The sequence below is a fragment of the Carassius auratus genome, chromosome 36 (assembly GCF_003368295.1).
Source record: "Carassius auratus strain Wakin chromosome 36, ASM336829v1, whole genome shotgun sequence".
Taxonomy (NCBI): Eukaryota; Metazoa; Chordata; class Actinopteri; order Cypriniformes; family Cyprinidae; genus Carassius; species Carassius auratus.
The window spans coordinates 12,763,504-12,778,120 of NC_039278.1; the positions used below are offsets into that span (position 1 = coordinate 12,763,504).

Consider the following 14,617-nt stretch of genomic DNA (forward strand, 5'->3'; position numbering starts at 1 on the left):
TGCACTGTCATCAAGTATTTCAGTCTGCACTATTGTATGCTTTTTGCAGTTTGAATCTGCCTCAAAATCACACACTGTCACTGCAAAAGCCATATTGGCTTCTCCCCAAATCTAGGCATGTGAATATGTGCTGTTAATGGACATCTTGCAGAGCCACAAGCTGCTGGCTGAAGTAGCCAGACCTGTGTTTCTCTGTTTGCCAGTGTGATTCTGTCCGTACTAAACACTCACCAACCGTCGGACCATTTGACGCCAAGGTCAGAGGCACAGGATGACCAGATTAACATGGATTAGCAGGAAGGTCTGTATTATTCCAGGCAGGGGGACTGGAGTGTGTACCGCTCACACACACAAACAGACAAACTCAAATGCATGCTCGTACATGTAAGGATGTTCACTTCTCAGATATGTGCACATGGGGGCTCATTCACTTTGATGTCTACACAGAGCGACAAGCAATTATTTCAAGTTGTATTTGTGTCAGTTACATCGCACTGTGAGGACTTTTATGTTTGAATGATTATGTATTTGAAGGTGATTGTGATTATGGATGATAATTATTTTAATTACTCCAAAGTCTCCAAACTGGATATATGTATAGCTTATTTATTTTTTGGCATAAATAAACTCTGTATACAATTTTGCAGGGAAAGTCATATCAAAGCACCTTTCTTTCTGTATTCCTAATTGCTATTCAGTTTAATATTGTGAAATAACGCATCGTATTTATGCTTGAAGAACAGTTACAGTTTTTGTTTTTTATTGAGTTAAAAGATGTTTGCATCTTTTCTCAGTGTCTGATTTTTTTTTTTTTCTGTGATAAACTGAAAAAAAAAATTATAGGGGTTATTTTGAATCAGTCTTGCTGTAATTATTTATGAAATGTACTACCAAATTATAATAAACCTCTTGATCTTCTAATTGGATTAATTTCTAGCTGATTAATTTCTATTTAATATAACTGAAAATATGATTTTGCAGGAATAATCATATCATATCATATCATAGGAATATTTTTGTATTCCTGTTTTATATCTCCCTTTGGACCAGCTCATTCTCTGGCCCAGGCAAATGGTCTACAGACTAAACTGTACCACCTGCAATCTGCCCCTAGAAATGGGGAGGGGGTGGACTCTAGGTGGAAATGGAGCACAGTGAATGCAGATGCTGCAGATGGTCTCACTTTGATGTTAGGGTTAGTCTGTTTATGTGGCTGCACGGCTGCCAACCACAGCAGGTGAGTTTGTGCACTAGCATGTATCTGGATGCATGAAGATGAATGGAATGAGTGTTGAAGGACAGTTGACCTGGCTAAAAAGGACATAGCTGTTCTTCCTGAACAATGGCTTTTGTCTGCTGTGTTCCTGTCAGATTGAGAGGTACGTCCTTCAGTGCATTCCTTTCCAGTGCGTCCAATCAGATAAGGCTGTTCTCTCTTGTTGTGGTTTAAATTGCTATTCATTTTTGATATCGATTAAATGATGCAACTCATTTAAACTTCAAATCAGTTGCTTTTGGTCTGTATTGATGTTCAAAAACTGTATGTAACATATTTATTTATTACTATATTTAATAAATGTTTGCAACTTCTTGTCCTGTATTTAACTTTTTTTTTTTTTTTAAAGGTAGTATTTTCTTGTAAAATCTTTTTGCTTTTTTTTTTTTACTGTGTACATAATCCATCCGCCTTGGTTATTTCTCTATCAGAGATCATCTTTGACTTGTACTAGGAAAGCTAAGCCTGCTATTGTGATGATGTCTCTGTCACACAGACTGTCTGTCCATGTTTGGTTTAACATGTTGGAGCATGCAGTCATATAAACTGTAAAGTGCCAGGCTGTTGCATACTGAATTACAGTGTTGGTGATGCAGATCAACTGTCGTCCTTCTTTGCCATGAAGGCTTTAGGTGCAGGCTTCTGATGGCTTTATACCATTGTATCCATACATCTGCAGATATGAATTTGGAGGTCTGTGCACCATTGTCATTTCCATAGTTTCCATATGTATGTGCGTTGTGGGAAGCGTGGTAGTGATTTCACGCATGCCTGTATATATTACCAAGAAATTGTCCGTCTTCCTTGCTGTTGAATTTGGGGGTATAGTTAATAGTTACCAAAAATGAAATTCTGTCATTATTTAGTAACCCCCGTGTTGCTTCAGCCCGACATTCTGGTATTTTTACAGTTTTTACAATTTGGTATAGAAACAATTTTAACAAATCACTCAGAAATTTCTGGTCAACTTCACAAACAGTCACAAAGAAGCTGCAAGTAACACACTGAGTTAAATGCAATTTTGGAGTAGAAAAACTATTTATTTATTTATGTAGTAAATCCAATTATGTTTCATTTACAACTTTTTTTTTTTTACAGTGCACACAGCTTTTAACCATACAGTGACAGTTTTTACAGACCATGGCTGTTAGGCTCCAAAAAGGACAAAAAAAACACTGTAAATGTATGGCTACTGTATGGCTTCAGATGATTTGGAAGAAAGAGCACAAAGTTATATGGACTAATTTTGTAGTGCTTTTTGACAACAATGATCATTATAAACTGTCAGCTGTCAATTTTATTCTATAGAAAATTAAAGAATTAAAAATATATATATATAAATTGGAAAAAAATAAATGCATATGGGTTTAAAAAGTGACATGAGGGTGCGCGACGACAGAATTGATTTTTGAGTGAACTGTCCCTTTAAGAAAATCTGAATTATTAAACTCTGACACTGGAATCAAGTAGAGTTTATTAAAAGGGTTATGAGTGAGTGAGAGAGGGGAAAAAGAGACAGTCCTGTCCTACATCTAAACTCAACAACCCATCTCATCTGCTTATCCTCTGTCTGAAATCTGTTTATTGTTCTCCTATATTATTTGCAGAGAAAAAGGTTCAGAATTAATGATGGCAGTAAAGCAGGAATTAAAATGAATAGGCAGTTTTCAAAAAATTTTGACTTGATCCTTACCCGATTTAATGTTTTAAACTTTGACTTACACGATGAGTTTGTTTTTGATATGGCTGTCTGTGTGTGTGTGTGTGTGTGTGTGTGTATGGTTGAGAGAGAGTGTGTGTGAGAGAAAGAGTGTGTGTGTGTGTGTGTGTGTGTGAGAGAGAGAGAGAGAGAGAGAGAGAGAAAGTGCGTGTGTGTGTGTGTGTGTGTCGGAGCAGTGCAGTGGTCAGCACTACAGGCAGCGGTCAGTCTTCATGCTTCAGTGATTCTGCTATGGCTCATTTGTAAAGGTCTGTAAGTCAAGTCTCTACAGGACCTCTTGTTCTTCACCCTCCATCCAGCCATGGTGCCCTCAAATCAGGCTTATCTTATCAGAGACACCCTTTAAATGAAGATATGGTGATATTATTACAGGATTAACTACTTTGGATTGTAGGAAACGCAAAAAGAATAAAAAAGATGATTAAAAATGAACAACACCAACAACAACAAAAAACTGTAACAATGTAAAAGTCTTTACTGTCTATATTGTTTCAGTTAAAAATCTTAATGTCAAACTTTTGACCAGTAGTGTACTTTGTGTGTGTGTGTGTGCGCGCGTGTGTGTGTGTGTGTAAAAAACTGTTAAAATGAAAATTAATACTGTTGTACGTTAGTTTTATGAACAAAAAATGAATAATTAAAAATACATTTATTATTCACTCTATTTCCTGAAAGTTTCTTCAAATCTCAGTGGGTACAGAGTAATCCAGGTCACAAGAAGTTCAACTGCTGTAAAGATTGGGATCCCCTGCTGTAATTGGAAGGAAAGTGCTCCTCAAAGAGGACAAGATATATTGATATTTATAGTCCGTAGTCTTGTTAGTTCTGTGTAGTATCAGTGGGTATTAAGCACTCCTGCAGAGGGACCAGCAGTGAGACACAGAGTCCCCAGCCTCCATCCGTCTTCTTTTAGGGAATACATGCATTTATATTATGAGGACTTCTTATGTTTCTTGTTTAATGCTGTTTAGTTCTTTAATTTTGAGTCTACCGACAGATAAATCCACTATTTGATTTTCCCCAGCAAGATCCCAGCAATGTCTTTAAGCTCTGCTAGGCAAGCTTGACCCAGTTTCATCTATGCTAGCGCTCTGACTGTTAATGACTAGAACATCTATATTATAAAAAAAGAGACGCGACTGATGATTTGTGTAGCATGAGAATGTGTCCTGTTTCTTTGGATATTTCTGAATGGAATAGAAAATTATATCAAATGTATTGCATTGCAGTTATAGTTTGAGTGTGTAGTTTGTAATTGTCCCTTGATTTTATTATTATGATTTATCAGTTCATTCTCAATGGAAGTGAATATCTCTTATTGTTTTTATTTTGTGCAGTTGTACTATGCATGTAATATGGATATGTAATTTATTTATTACAATAACATGTTCATTGTAGACCTGTTTGTGTTGTGAAGCATAGAGACCTGAACTTTTATGGTGGGCATTTTTATTTTTAAAAGCAATATTGGCCAAAAAAATTTTGTTCAAAAGTTGTTGTTTTTTTTTAAATTAATGAATGCTTTTATTCAGCAAGTATGCATTAAATCTTACAAAAGATTTCAAATAAATCTCTTTCTTTTGAAGTTTATGTTCAACAAAGAATCCTGAATGAACTGTAATAAGAAGACATTTTTCTTAAGCAGAAAATCAGCATATTAAAATGATTTCTGAATGATCGTGTGACACTAAAGACTGGACTAAGGACTGTTGAAAATTCAGCTTTGCCTTTACAGGAATCATTTACATTTACAGTTACTTTAAATTGTAATAATATTTCACAAATGTAATGTATTTTTTTTATCAAAAAAAGTGCAGCCTTGGTGCACATGAAACCTCTTTCAAAAACATTAAAATACCTTTAAAAATCGAAAATCTTTAAACAGACCCCAAACAGTATTGTATACTGTACATGATACTGATGAAATTATTAACTGCAATCGGTAGTGACAAACTCTATAGTTCTGAATCTGAATCTAATGTTCTTCCACCTGTATACTTTGGTAGTTTCATTATTTAATTAGAACTATTTTTTTTATCTCTGTATTGCCCTTCTGTATTACTAATTAGAGATCTGTCAGTACTTTTCTTTGCCTTGCTGCTGGCAGAGTCCTGACTCACATTGCTGACTGTGCACCTGCTGGAGACAGAATGAAAGAAAAACAGAGAGAGAGAGAGAGAGAGAGAGCAGCTCGCCCAGTCTTGCAGTAGTGCTAGCAGAATCCTTCACTCCTTCATTCTGTATGAGCAGTCCAGGGAAAGATGGGAAACGCTCAGAGAAAGATACCTGGCTCTGGCTTGAAAAAGAGGAGAAGGATAAAGAGGGGTAGTAAGAACGCAGGCCAGAGAGCAGGCACAACAGGTAAGACGACTAGATTACAGACAAGGATAGTGATCTAGAATCCCTGCAGAGGTGAATGCAGGTAGTTCATGGACGAGAATATAGATGAGCATCGTTTTAATGTTTTAACTCGTTTCTTTGTATTCTGGTGCAATTATACTGCAGTGTAGCTACTGCTGTCTCACTAAGCATTGACCTCTTTACATGAATCAAACTCTGATTTTCATTGCCACTGAACGGAACATTGAGAATTGAGATGTTTTGTGGTTTACATTTTAGAAGAAATTCATGAAATACTTGTGTGTGTTGTATTGTGGAGTTTATTTTGAAAATGTCCATATGTGCACAAGTAGTAATAAGCTTAACTGTGACTAATGACAAAATAAGAGTCACAGACTATTATATTACATCATGCTATGTGTAACTCTGCATACAACGCATACTTCCTCTTTGGTTGAATTAATTTGTAATTGATGTCCAAAATGTCCAAGTGCAGAGGGAATGAAAACGGTGCATGTGTGCTAGATGTGCTGCAGGATCAGTACTTGATAATGCAGGGCACAAACGATGGGAACAGCAGAGAGGTGCTGAGTAATAGAGTCTGTTCAGTGCAGCCCAGAAAGCAAGCCGTTTCGGCCCAGATCCCGCCCACATCTGGCCCGCATGGATTTCATGCTATGGGATTTCAGGTTATGAGCAGGTGAATATCAAGACACTAACTCAAGACATTTTTTTTTTTTCTATAAGGTGTCGCAGTGCATTCTGGGATTGCTTTTCTTGTGAAGGATACATATGTCCCTAATACACTGATAGCAGCATAATTAATTAACTGCCTGCCTTTTGGAAAAGCTTTCATTTCATTTTTCATTTGTGGACATTTATCAGTTATATTATATTATATTATATTATATTATATTATATTATATTATATTATATTATATTATATTATATTATATTATATTATATTATATTATAAACTTTCAAAAGATTTGAGCAAGTTTGTTTTGGTTTTTTTTTTTGAAAGAAATTCTTACTTGTATTCAGCAAAGACCCATTAAATAAAAAGTGACATATGTAAAGATATGTAGAGTCTTGAAAAATATTTGTATTTCAAATAAATGCTGTTCTTTCAAACTTTCTATACATCAGGTAGTTTAATGGTATAATAGGTCACTCAGACGAGTAAGTGGATTTGCCATATTGCTTACAGGACTGAAAAATCACTAGGGAAATTTAATAGGGTGCTTAAGAAACCGAAGTAAGAACAAAAACTGGCCCACTCCTGGAGACAAAGAATTAGTGTAGACTTACTATGAATAAGAGCCTCTTAAGTTTGATTGAAGCATGAATACATTAGAAATTCCTCACACTGGCGGAGGTCTGAATCGATCAGTAAAGTGTCAATCAGATGTCTTTAAAACCTTAAAAAGGTTCAAGCTATAAATAATACAGAGAGTAAGTTTCCACCTAAATGCAATATTTTTATAAAATTTATGTTATAAAAAAGTTAACTTGATTTCCCATATTCCAATGCCATTTGTTTCCCTTTATATAGACAGATTTTAAAAGACGCTTATTATTTTACTAGTTGATTAGAATTTGTTTTAAAGTAAATGTAAAAATGTATAAAATCTAAGTAAAGTTAGGTTAACATTGTTTGCAAAACTCATGCAATGCAATTAATTTATTGCTAAGTGTAGCTTAGTTGTGCAAATATGTGGTATCACTGCAAATGTTTGGTTACGCAATGCAAGCTAACACTGGACATGCAAAGACATTTAATAGTGCAAAAAGCAGGTATCAGATTCGTATTGTATTGTGTGTTATTCATTTTAATAGTTCTTTAGATTTGGTCAGACTAAAGATTATAGAAAGGGCTGGTATCAGATTACCAAATATGTGTGTGTGAGAGAGATAGAGAGAGAGAGAGAGGTGGGGGGGGGCCTTGTGTACTCATTTCTGTCAAACCAACAGACTTAACTATTCTCATGGTTTACCTTATGGTTAATAAGTACTAAAAGGTTTCCTTTCTGACTGTCAGTCTGAATTGTCTGCATCATATATAGCCATAGCTTTCAGAAATATAAGACCCCATTTGCGGTATCCTCTAAGAGTCTAAGAAAACAATCTCCACAGACCCTTCCTTGTGAAGCCACTTCTGTTTTGTATTACACTTTCAAGTAAATGTCCTATGGCTTTTGTTCCAATTACATACAACCAAGGATTTGTTTCTATAAAATCCAGTGTTTTTCTAAGCATCATTCATCATTAATCTCCTCCCTTTTCTTTGTGGTCTTCTAAGACAGGTAATGCATTTCTGTTATTATTTTGCTGATCACGGCTTGATAAGGATCTGCTAATTCATTGTAAATTAGATATGAAGGGTTGCTTGGATACAAATGACTCTGTGTAGTTCAAGAGGACCACTGTGCATTGAATACTGATGGGCAGATGCTCCTTTATAGAGGAGAGGATGAGACAGGATGCTGGGGAAAAGAGAAAAAGATAGAGGGAGAAATACTAATGAAGCTGTCTTTCACCTTTGTCTCCCTAGAATGCTATTTGTTTTATTCTAATACATAATATTGATTACAGTGAGTGAATGTGGAAATACACTACTGCTCAAACGTTTGGGGTTGGTAAGAGTTTTAAAAATGTTCTAGAAAGTGTCCTAAGGATGTCCAGACTGCATTATTTGATAAGAATCAGCAATACAACAATCATTTGAAACATTGTTACAATTTAAAATGTTTTCTCTTTAAATATATTTTATAATGTAATTTATACCTTGATGCGATGCTGAATTTTCAGCAATCATTACTCCAGTCCTCAGTGGCACATGATGTTTCAGAATATTGTTCTAAAATGCAGATTTTGTGCTCCAAAAACATGTGTGTTTGTTTTAGTTTGTTTTGATTTTCAGGATACTTTGATGAATAGAGACGTTAAAATAAAGACATTTAGTTAATATTTACATTTTACATTTTTATATATAAACTGAATGCATCTTCACTGAATAAAATTACTTATTTCTTTTATTCATTGGTTTAAATAGTATTCCTTTTTGGAATTGATGTCATTTGTAATCTATTCTATTACTTCTCATGGAAATGCCCTCAAGGATTCTAACAAAATACTAAATAATGTAGTTTTTTTTAGAACACACCGTTCCCGTTACCTGTCCAACCGCATGAGTTTATTCCAACACAACTACAATGGGTTCTGATAAAAATTACATAATATTCAAAAGAATCATATAAGCATTAAAGTTTATTTAAACAATAATGTAGAAATTTCACTCTGTCCAGTAGGACTTAGATTCTATTCTTATTGCATACTTATTTGCTAGAAGTTGGAATAAAAATCCTGGACACATTCCAGATTTCTGACCTTGTCATTTCTTTGTCTTTCTCTGCAGCGGTATCAAATCTGGACATTGAGAGTAAACTGACATCCCACTATCAGGCTCCATGGCATCAACATCACAATCTGTTCCACACTTGTACACGGCCACCATGTCTGGAGGAGTTACACCGACATGCCAAGCTCAACCTGCGGGCACTGCACAGAGGTACTGAGTCAGGTTTCCGGGCCTATATCTTTTGGTTCCAAACCACAGTACCATTTGATTTTTATCATTCTTTTCATCCAAACATATCTTATATCACAAAAGTTGTAACCAAATTCCCACTGTGGTTCAGCGGTCTGCTCAGGGCCACAGTGGTGATAGATCATCTTAGAGAAGTGACAGATCAAGATAGATGAGAATTAGGATCCTGCAGTTCCCCTCAGGTATCAATAAAGTGTTATTATGTAGTCCCCAATCTGTCCAAACAGTTTCCTGAATCTATGTGTTTAATGAGTTTGAAGCTGTACATTTTAAAGGTGTGAATATATATAACTGTTAAGAAAGAAAAGAAAAAATTATTTAGAGGCAGATATTAGGGGAGTTTGTTGTTGAACATCTGATTCATACTGCCACCTTGTGTTTGAATGATGAAATTTGATCCTGCATTGCCTCAAGTTCAGTGTGAACCATCTAGCATAATTTATATTTTCCCCTTGAATCAATTTTACTTCCATCAGTTACACATAAAATGTGACCAGAACATTGATTGTACATCATCAGTATTCACCAAATACATTGAAGGCCTTCTGCACATTAACAATTTAGTTAGCAGTTGGCTGTCTGTATAAATTCTATAAAACTGAAGTTGTTATAATTCATAATATATTTTAGACTAAAATAGCTCAGCCAACTGAAGTAAGTGTGTGTGTGATGTGTGCTTTACAGACCAGCAGCAGCGTCAGCGTTCAACCAGCAGAGAGCGTGGTCGGGTCACCATATCTATATCTGTGGCCCCTCCCATGCCAACCTTCCCTTCAACTCACAAACTCAGAAGGCGGGAACAGAGGGGCCGGCACTCACGCGTGGTAAGAATACAACATTTAATCTCCACTCATGTAGAGGAGGTCCACAAATCAGTGGTTCTCAGCTGGTTTTGCTTCAGGACCCTGATTTTGTGTCAAATGTCAAGTGGTGATTTAACCCAGTACCAGAATTGTTTATCTTCAAATATAAACTATTATAAGACCAACAGCAAGATATTTTTGGCCTAAACTAGCACACTTTCTCCTGCCATGCACACCAGGAGAGGAGCATTAGAGAGAGTGATGTGCAAACTATCCAGAGGAAGGTAAAGCGGTTCTGTTTGCATGTATAGTGTGATTCCATCCCGTCCCCAAAAAAACCCAACAACTATATATTAAGTTTTTAATATTTATATTATATATTAAGTTTTTTTAATATATATATATAATTTTTTTTTTTTTGGACATTGAGTTACCAGTATTTTCTTTTTTTTCTTGTGCTTTTTACTGTGTGTAAAATATTGAACTAACATTTTTAATAAGATAGATTAATTTTTTTTTTTTTTTGCAATAATCAATAATGCATGCTTTTTTTTACTTCAAAGGGGTCATTGGTTGCTACGTGCACTTATACAAGTTGCTTAAACTGAAATGTGTTGGCCACCCTATAATGATAAAAATCTAAATCTACTTAAATATTCTAAAATCTTTACCCCTTTTTCAAATCGAGCCAATCTCAATCTCAGTCTTTGTGACATCACACAGACAGGCCCCTCCTATGATTTTTTGAGTGACACTAGCGTTTCAGCACAAACTGGACTGTTACTGTCATCAGTCCTCCATTTTTTCACCACTGGAGCAAATGTAGACAAGAATGACTACTAAGTGATTGAGGTGTTTTGTTTTTGGATTTACTGTAATAATGAACATAGCAGTCGTCATTTACTTCCGACATCTGAGCCACTGAAGTGAATTACATTTGTTTCTGATGGGAATGCACCTCTGATCTACCTAAATCTTTCATGATTCAGCTTCACCAACTGAAGAAGTGAGTATATGGTTTAATTAATCTTTGCAAATCTCCTTTCCTAATAATGTGCTAATTAGCAAGTTTCACAAACAGTACGGTTAATGTAAAGAGAGGGGCGTCAGGGGAGCTCATTAACATTTAAAGGAAAACACTAAAAAACGGCTTGCTCTAAAAAAAAGAGCTGTTTTTACCATTGAGAATTTTTAACCAAACTGTTACAGACTTTTCATTAACACCCTAAAGAATCATAGCAACTTGTTGAAAATGGCATCTGAAGACCCCTTTAAAGTGTCAGTGCACAGTGTAAAATGCTACTTAAGTCAAAATGCTCAGTATGCCGGGAATTCTTGAATGAATATCTAACTATCTTCTTGTCATAATAGTAACCCTCCATAATAATGAACCTACAAAGATATTTCAGATAGAGAGATGGAATCATGTGAAGGAAAAAAAATACAAAACATCAGAGGAGACTTGATTGTCATTCTGACATACTGGTTTGATTTATAAGCTGACCAACAACTGATCTGTATCTACTATGAGTTGTTTAGAAACAACAGAAGTTGCCATAGAGCAATAATATATAAAACAGTTTCTTCAGTGTGCTGAGTGTTTTGAATGAATTGGTTATTTATAATTAGTTTTGTCATATTATAAATGCTGTCTGTTTTACATCTTAAATTTTTTTAAAAAGGTAAAATGCACAAGAGTAAAATGGGCTGCAACATGTGATTTTAAAGGTGGTTAAATGTGTTCTGGGATCTTTATTGGTTTTGTTTATTGCATTTAACTGCTGCAGGAGAGACCAGCCAAAGAGGCTGAAGTCAAACCCGTCCTCAAAAAGGTAAATTACATCAGTTTTTGACATGTGAAAACAGAACTCCTGATCTAACTTTTATTTTTAAGTACAGGTATCAAGACTATTGGATGGGTGCCAGATTGATTCAAATCCTTCCATAGAAATAAAATGTAGTAAATTCCTTCTCCATGAAAAGAAATTGGCCTTTCATTTCAGCATGTATGTTGGAGAGTTAAACCAAATCCTTGCATAAAAATAAAATGTAGTAAATTCCTTCTCCATGAAAAAATTTGGCCTTTCATTTCTGCATGTATGTTGGAGAGTTGAACCACATACATCTCAGTGGATCCAGGTTTTGGAAAACAGTTCCAAAAGAGAGCATGTCTATGTTTTTGTGTGTGCATGTCACCCCTGTTCTCTGACAGCATGTGCACTCCATGAACACCACAGAAACATTGCATTAGACATTTATTTTGATTTAACAAGTACATTTTTTTACTATTTATTTAGTCATGTTTTCCATCTTTTAATTTTAGTATCAGCGCTCCCGTTCCTCCTCCCCTGTTCAGTGTTGTTACTTCATTCCCTGGATTAGAAAGGTATTTTTCCCCATTAAAGACTGCTTGTTAACTCTTAACTCCTAACCATTATCTGTTTCTCCTTTTTTTAATGTGTAGGCTAGAACGAAGACTTTTTCCAGATGTAAATATTTCATGTCTGTTCATGGATTTTAAGCCACTTTGCTGTACCTTTTGCAAAACATCTGCAAAGATTTATATTTGGTATTGCTGATAACATCATCAGAGTAAATCCTGTGATAATTAAGTAAATTACTCCATAAGGATGTGTTTGTATTTATAAGTAGAATCAGTTAAGGAATATGCTACTGTGTAAATCATTTATACCATTTTATAAATGGCACTATGTTAAGTTGGGCAGCTCAGTATTATCTGGGACAACTAATGGGATACATAATAAATGTATTTAAATATCTGTATCTGATCTGATATAGTAAGACCATTTCTTCTAGTTTTTGTTTGACACTGAATACTACTCCACTACTGCACCACTACTACTGCATGCAACCATGAAAAAAAGAATCATGCTGTCTCTTTGCCTGTGTTTGATTCTTTTATTTATTTATTCTCCTTCATTCTCTCGTGTCTTCTGCCTCATAACCAACGCTGCATTTCTCATCAACACAGAAAAATGGGATTTTGGCAATACATGTATGTATGTAGATGTCTACTTAATTAGGTATGGGCCGATTACCGGTTTCAAGGTATACAGCGATTTGAAAATGTCACGGTTTCAAAACCACTAAAATTTCCCGTTAAACCTGTCTTGTGGTATACATTGTTTTATATGTCTTGTCAAAGACTAAGAGTGTAGGAATCCCTCAGGTTGTTTGCAGCGTAGAGAGTAACATGACCCTTCCTACTGCACTGCAATCATTTTCCAAAATGTAATTTGTGTGGACAATTACGAAGTCTGTAAATGGCTGTTAACAGAGGCATGAGACACTGAAGACGGATGCAAAGAGGAGAAAATAATAGTGTTTGTTTACAGAGATAACCAAGGAAATGCTGTTTCGGTGCTGTTCCATAAGCGTCACTTGGTGCAAGAGAGTGAATTAGCATTTTCATTCAACCCCTCTGCTGTTTCGGTTTTGTCCAGAAATTGTTGAATGTTGTATAATTTCACAAATCTAGTCAGAAAATTCTGTTTTGACAGCAGATTTGGTTATTATAAAATTGTACTATTTAATTTAAATCACAAACGGTTCATGCTACATGTAGATGTAGCATCTTTGTGGATCATGATTAAAATGCAGATCAAAGAAAAATGTATTGTGTTCAATGAATGAAAAGTTGTATTTTAGCCAGACATGTAAAAATTCATTTTAGAGATGTAATTGCAATACCGTGGTAAAGTAAAACCGTGATATTTTTGCTTAAGGTTATCATACCATCTAAATCACATACCGGCCCATGCCTATACTTAATACAGTTGGTCCCAAAGAGTATTTGGACACTTAAACCTCATTCAAATGTACTGTATGAATGTCTTAATTTGATATCTAGGTTAGTTTTGAGGGGGGGGGGGGGGGTTGTTAAGGGAAGCTTACCCAAAATTGAATATTCTGTCATCATTTACTCACACTTCACTTGTTTCAAACCTGTATGAGTTCTTTTCTTGTGTTGAATGGAAAATAATATATTTTGAAGAATGTACAGTAGATAACCAAACAGTTGCTTATCCCTTTAACCATCAGTTGCCACATGGTTTGCTATTTTGTATATTTGTTGTATATTTCTAGTGCAGTGGATTTCATACATTAAGTGTGACTCCAAAAGTGTCTGATGGTTTTTGGGGCCACTGTATAAAACTTGTGATCTTATAGATAAAATTGTATCTTTACATTCGACAGTGTGTTTGCAGTCTGTGTATATGGATTAAAATATTAAATCATCAGTGTTCTGAATACAGCAACAGTAACAATTCATCCCATATTAGGCTGGAACCAACACAGAAACAGATGGCGAATTGCCAGTGATGAGCCATAGGCCTAAATGTCCTGTTCCCAATGTACCTACCACCTTGGACAAACAGACCAACTGGTCCAAAGCCCTGCCTCTTCCCACGACAGAAGAGAAAATAAAGAATGACTCTCAAGTAATTTCATCCTGTATTATTCCAATAAATGTTTCTGGTAAGCAACATTACTTCAGATTCAATATGAGCTAAAAACACCAACAATATATTGTAAAATATATTATAAAAATATATATGTAAAATGAATGCATCAAAGACCAAAATAATTTGATATTGTGGAACATATCAACAACTTTTATTCCCACTAAGGGAATCTATGTCATATGCTTAACAAGTTCTGAGGGTCTGTGTTATTTTTCTTCACAGGTGTTGGATTTGACAGAGATGCCAGTGCTCGCTGCTCTCTTGTTCACTCACATTCAGTTCTACAGAGACGTCGAAAACTCAGGAGGCGAAAAACGATAACTGGCATCCCCAAACGTGTTCAACAAGACATGGGTATGGGCAGCTGATTACTTCCATCTA

At 35.3% G+C, this 14,617-nt stretch overlaps 1 protein-coding gene across 4 annotated transcripts in view; it reads left to right on the forward strand.

Moving 5' to 3' along the window:
- Positions 1-14,617, forward strand: part of LOC113055295 (Nance-Horan syndrome protein-like) — a 46,117-nt gene that overhangs the window by 24,604 nt on the left and 6,896 nt on the right. For 2 of the 4 annotated variants that reach the window (XM_026221481.1, XM_026221477.1), the window contains exons 2-8: positions 8,755-8,907; positions 9,631-9,770; positions 9,989-10,033; positions 11,537-11,581; positions 12,073-12,135; positions 14,054-14,249; positions 14,459-14,590. In XM_026221481.1, the coding sequence (XP_026077266.1) occupies positions 8,755-8,907; positions 9,631-9,770; positions 9,989-10,033; positions 11,537-11,581; positions 12,073-12,135; positions 14,054-14,249; positions 14,459-14,590 (774 nt within the window). The remainder of the gene's footprint in view (positions 1-8,754; positions 8,908-9,630; positions 9,771-9,988; positions 10,034-11,536; positions 11,582-12,072; positions 12,136-14,053; positions 14,250-14,458; positions 14,591-14,617) is intronic. The other 2 variants (XM_026221478.1, XM_026221480.1) reach the window with 2 other exon arrangements.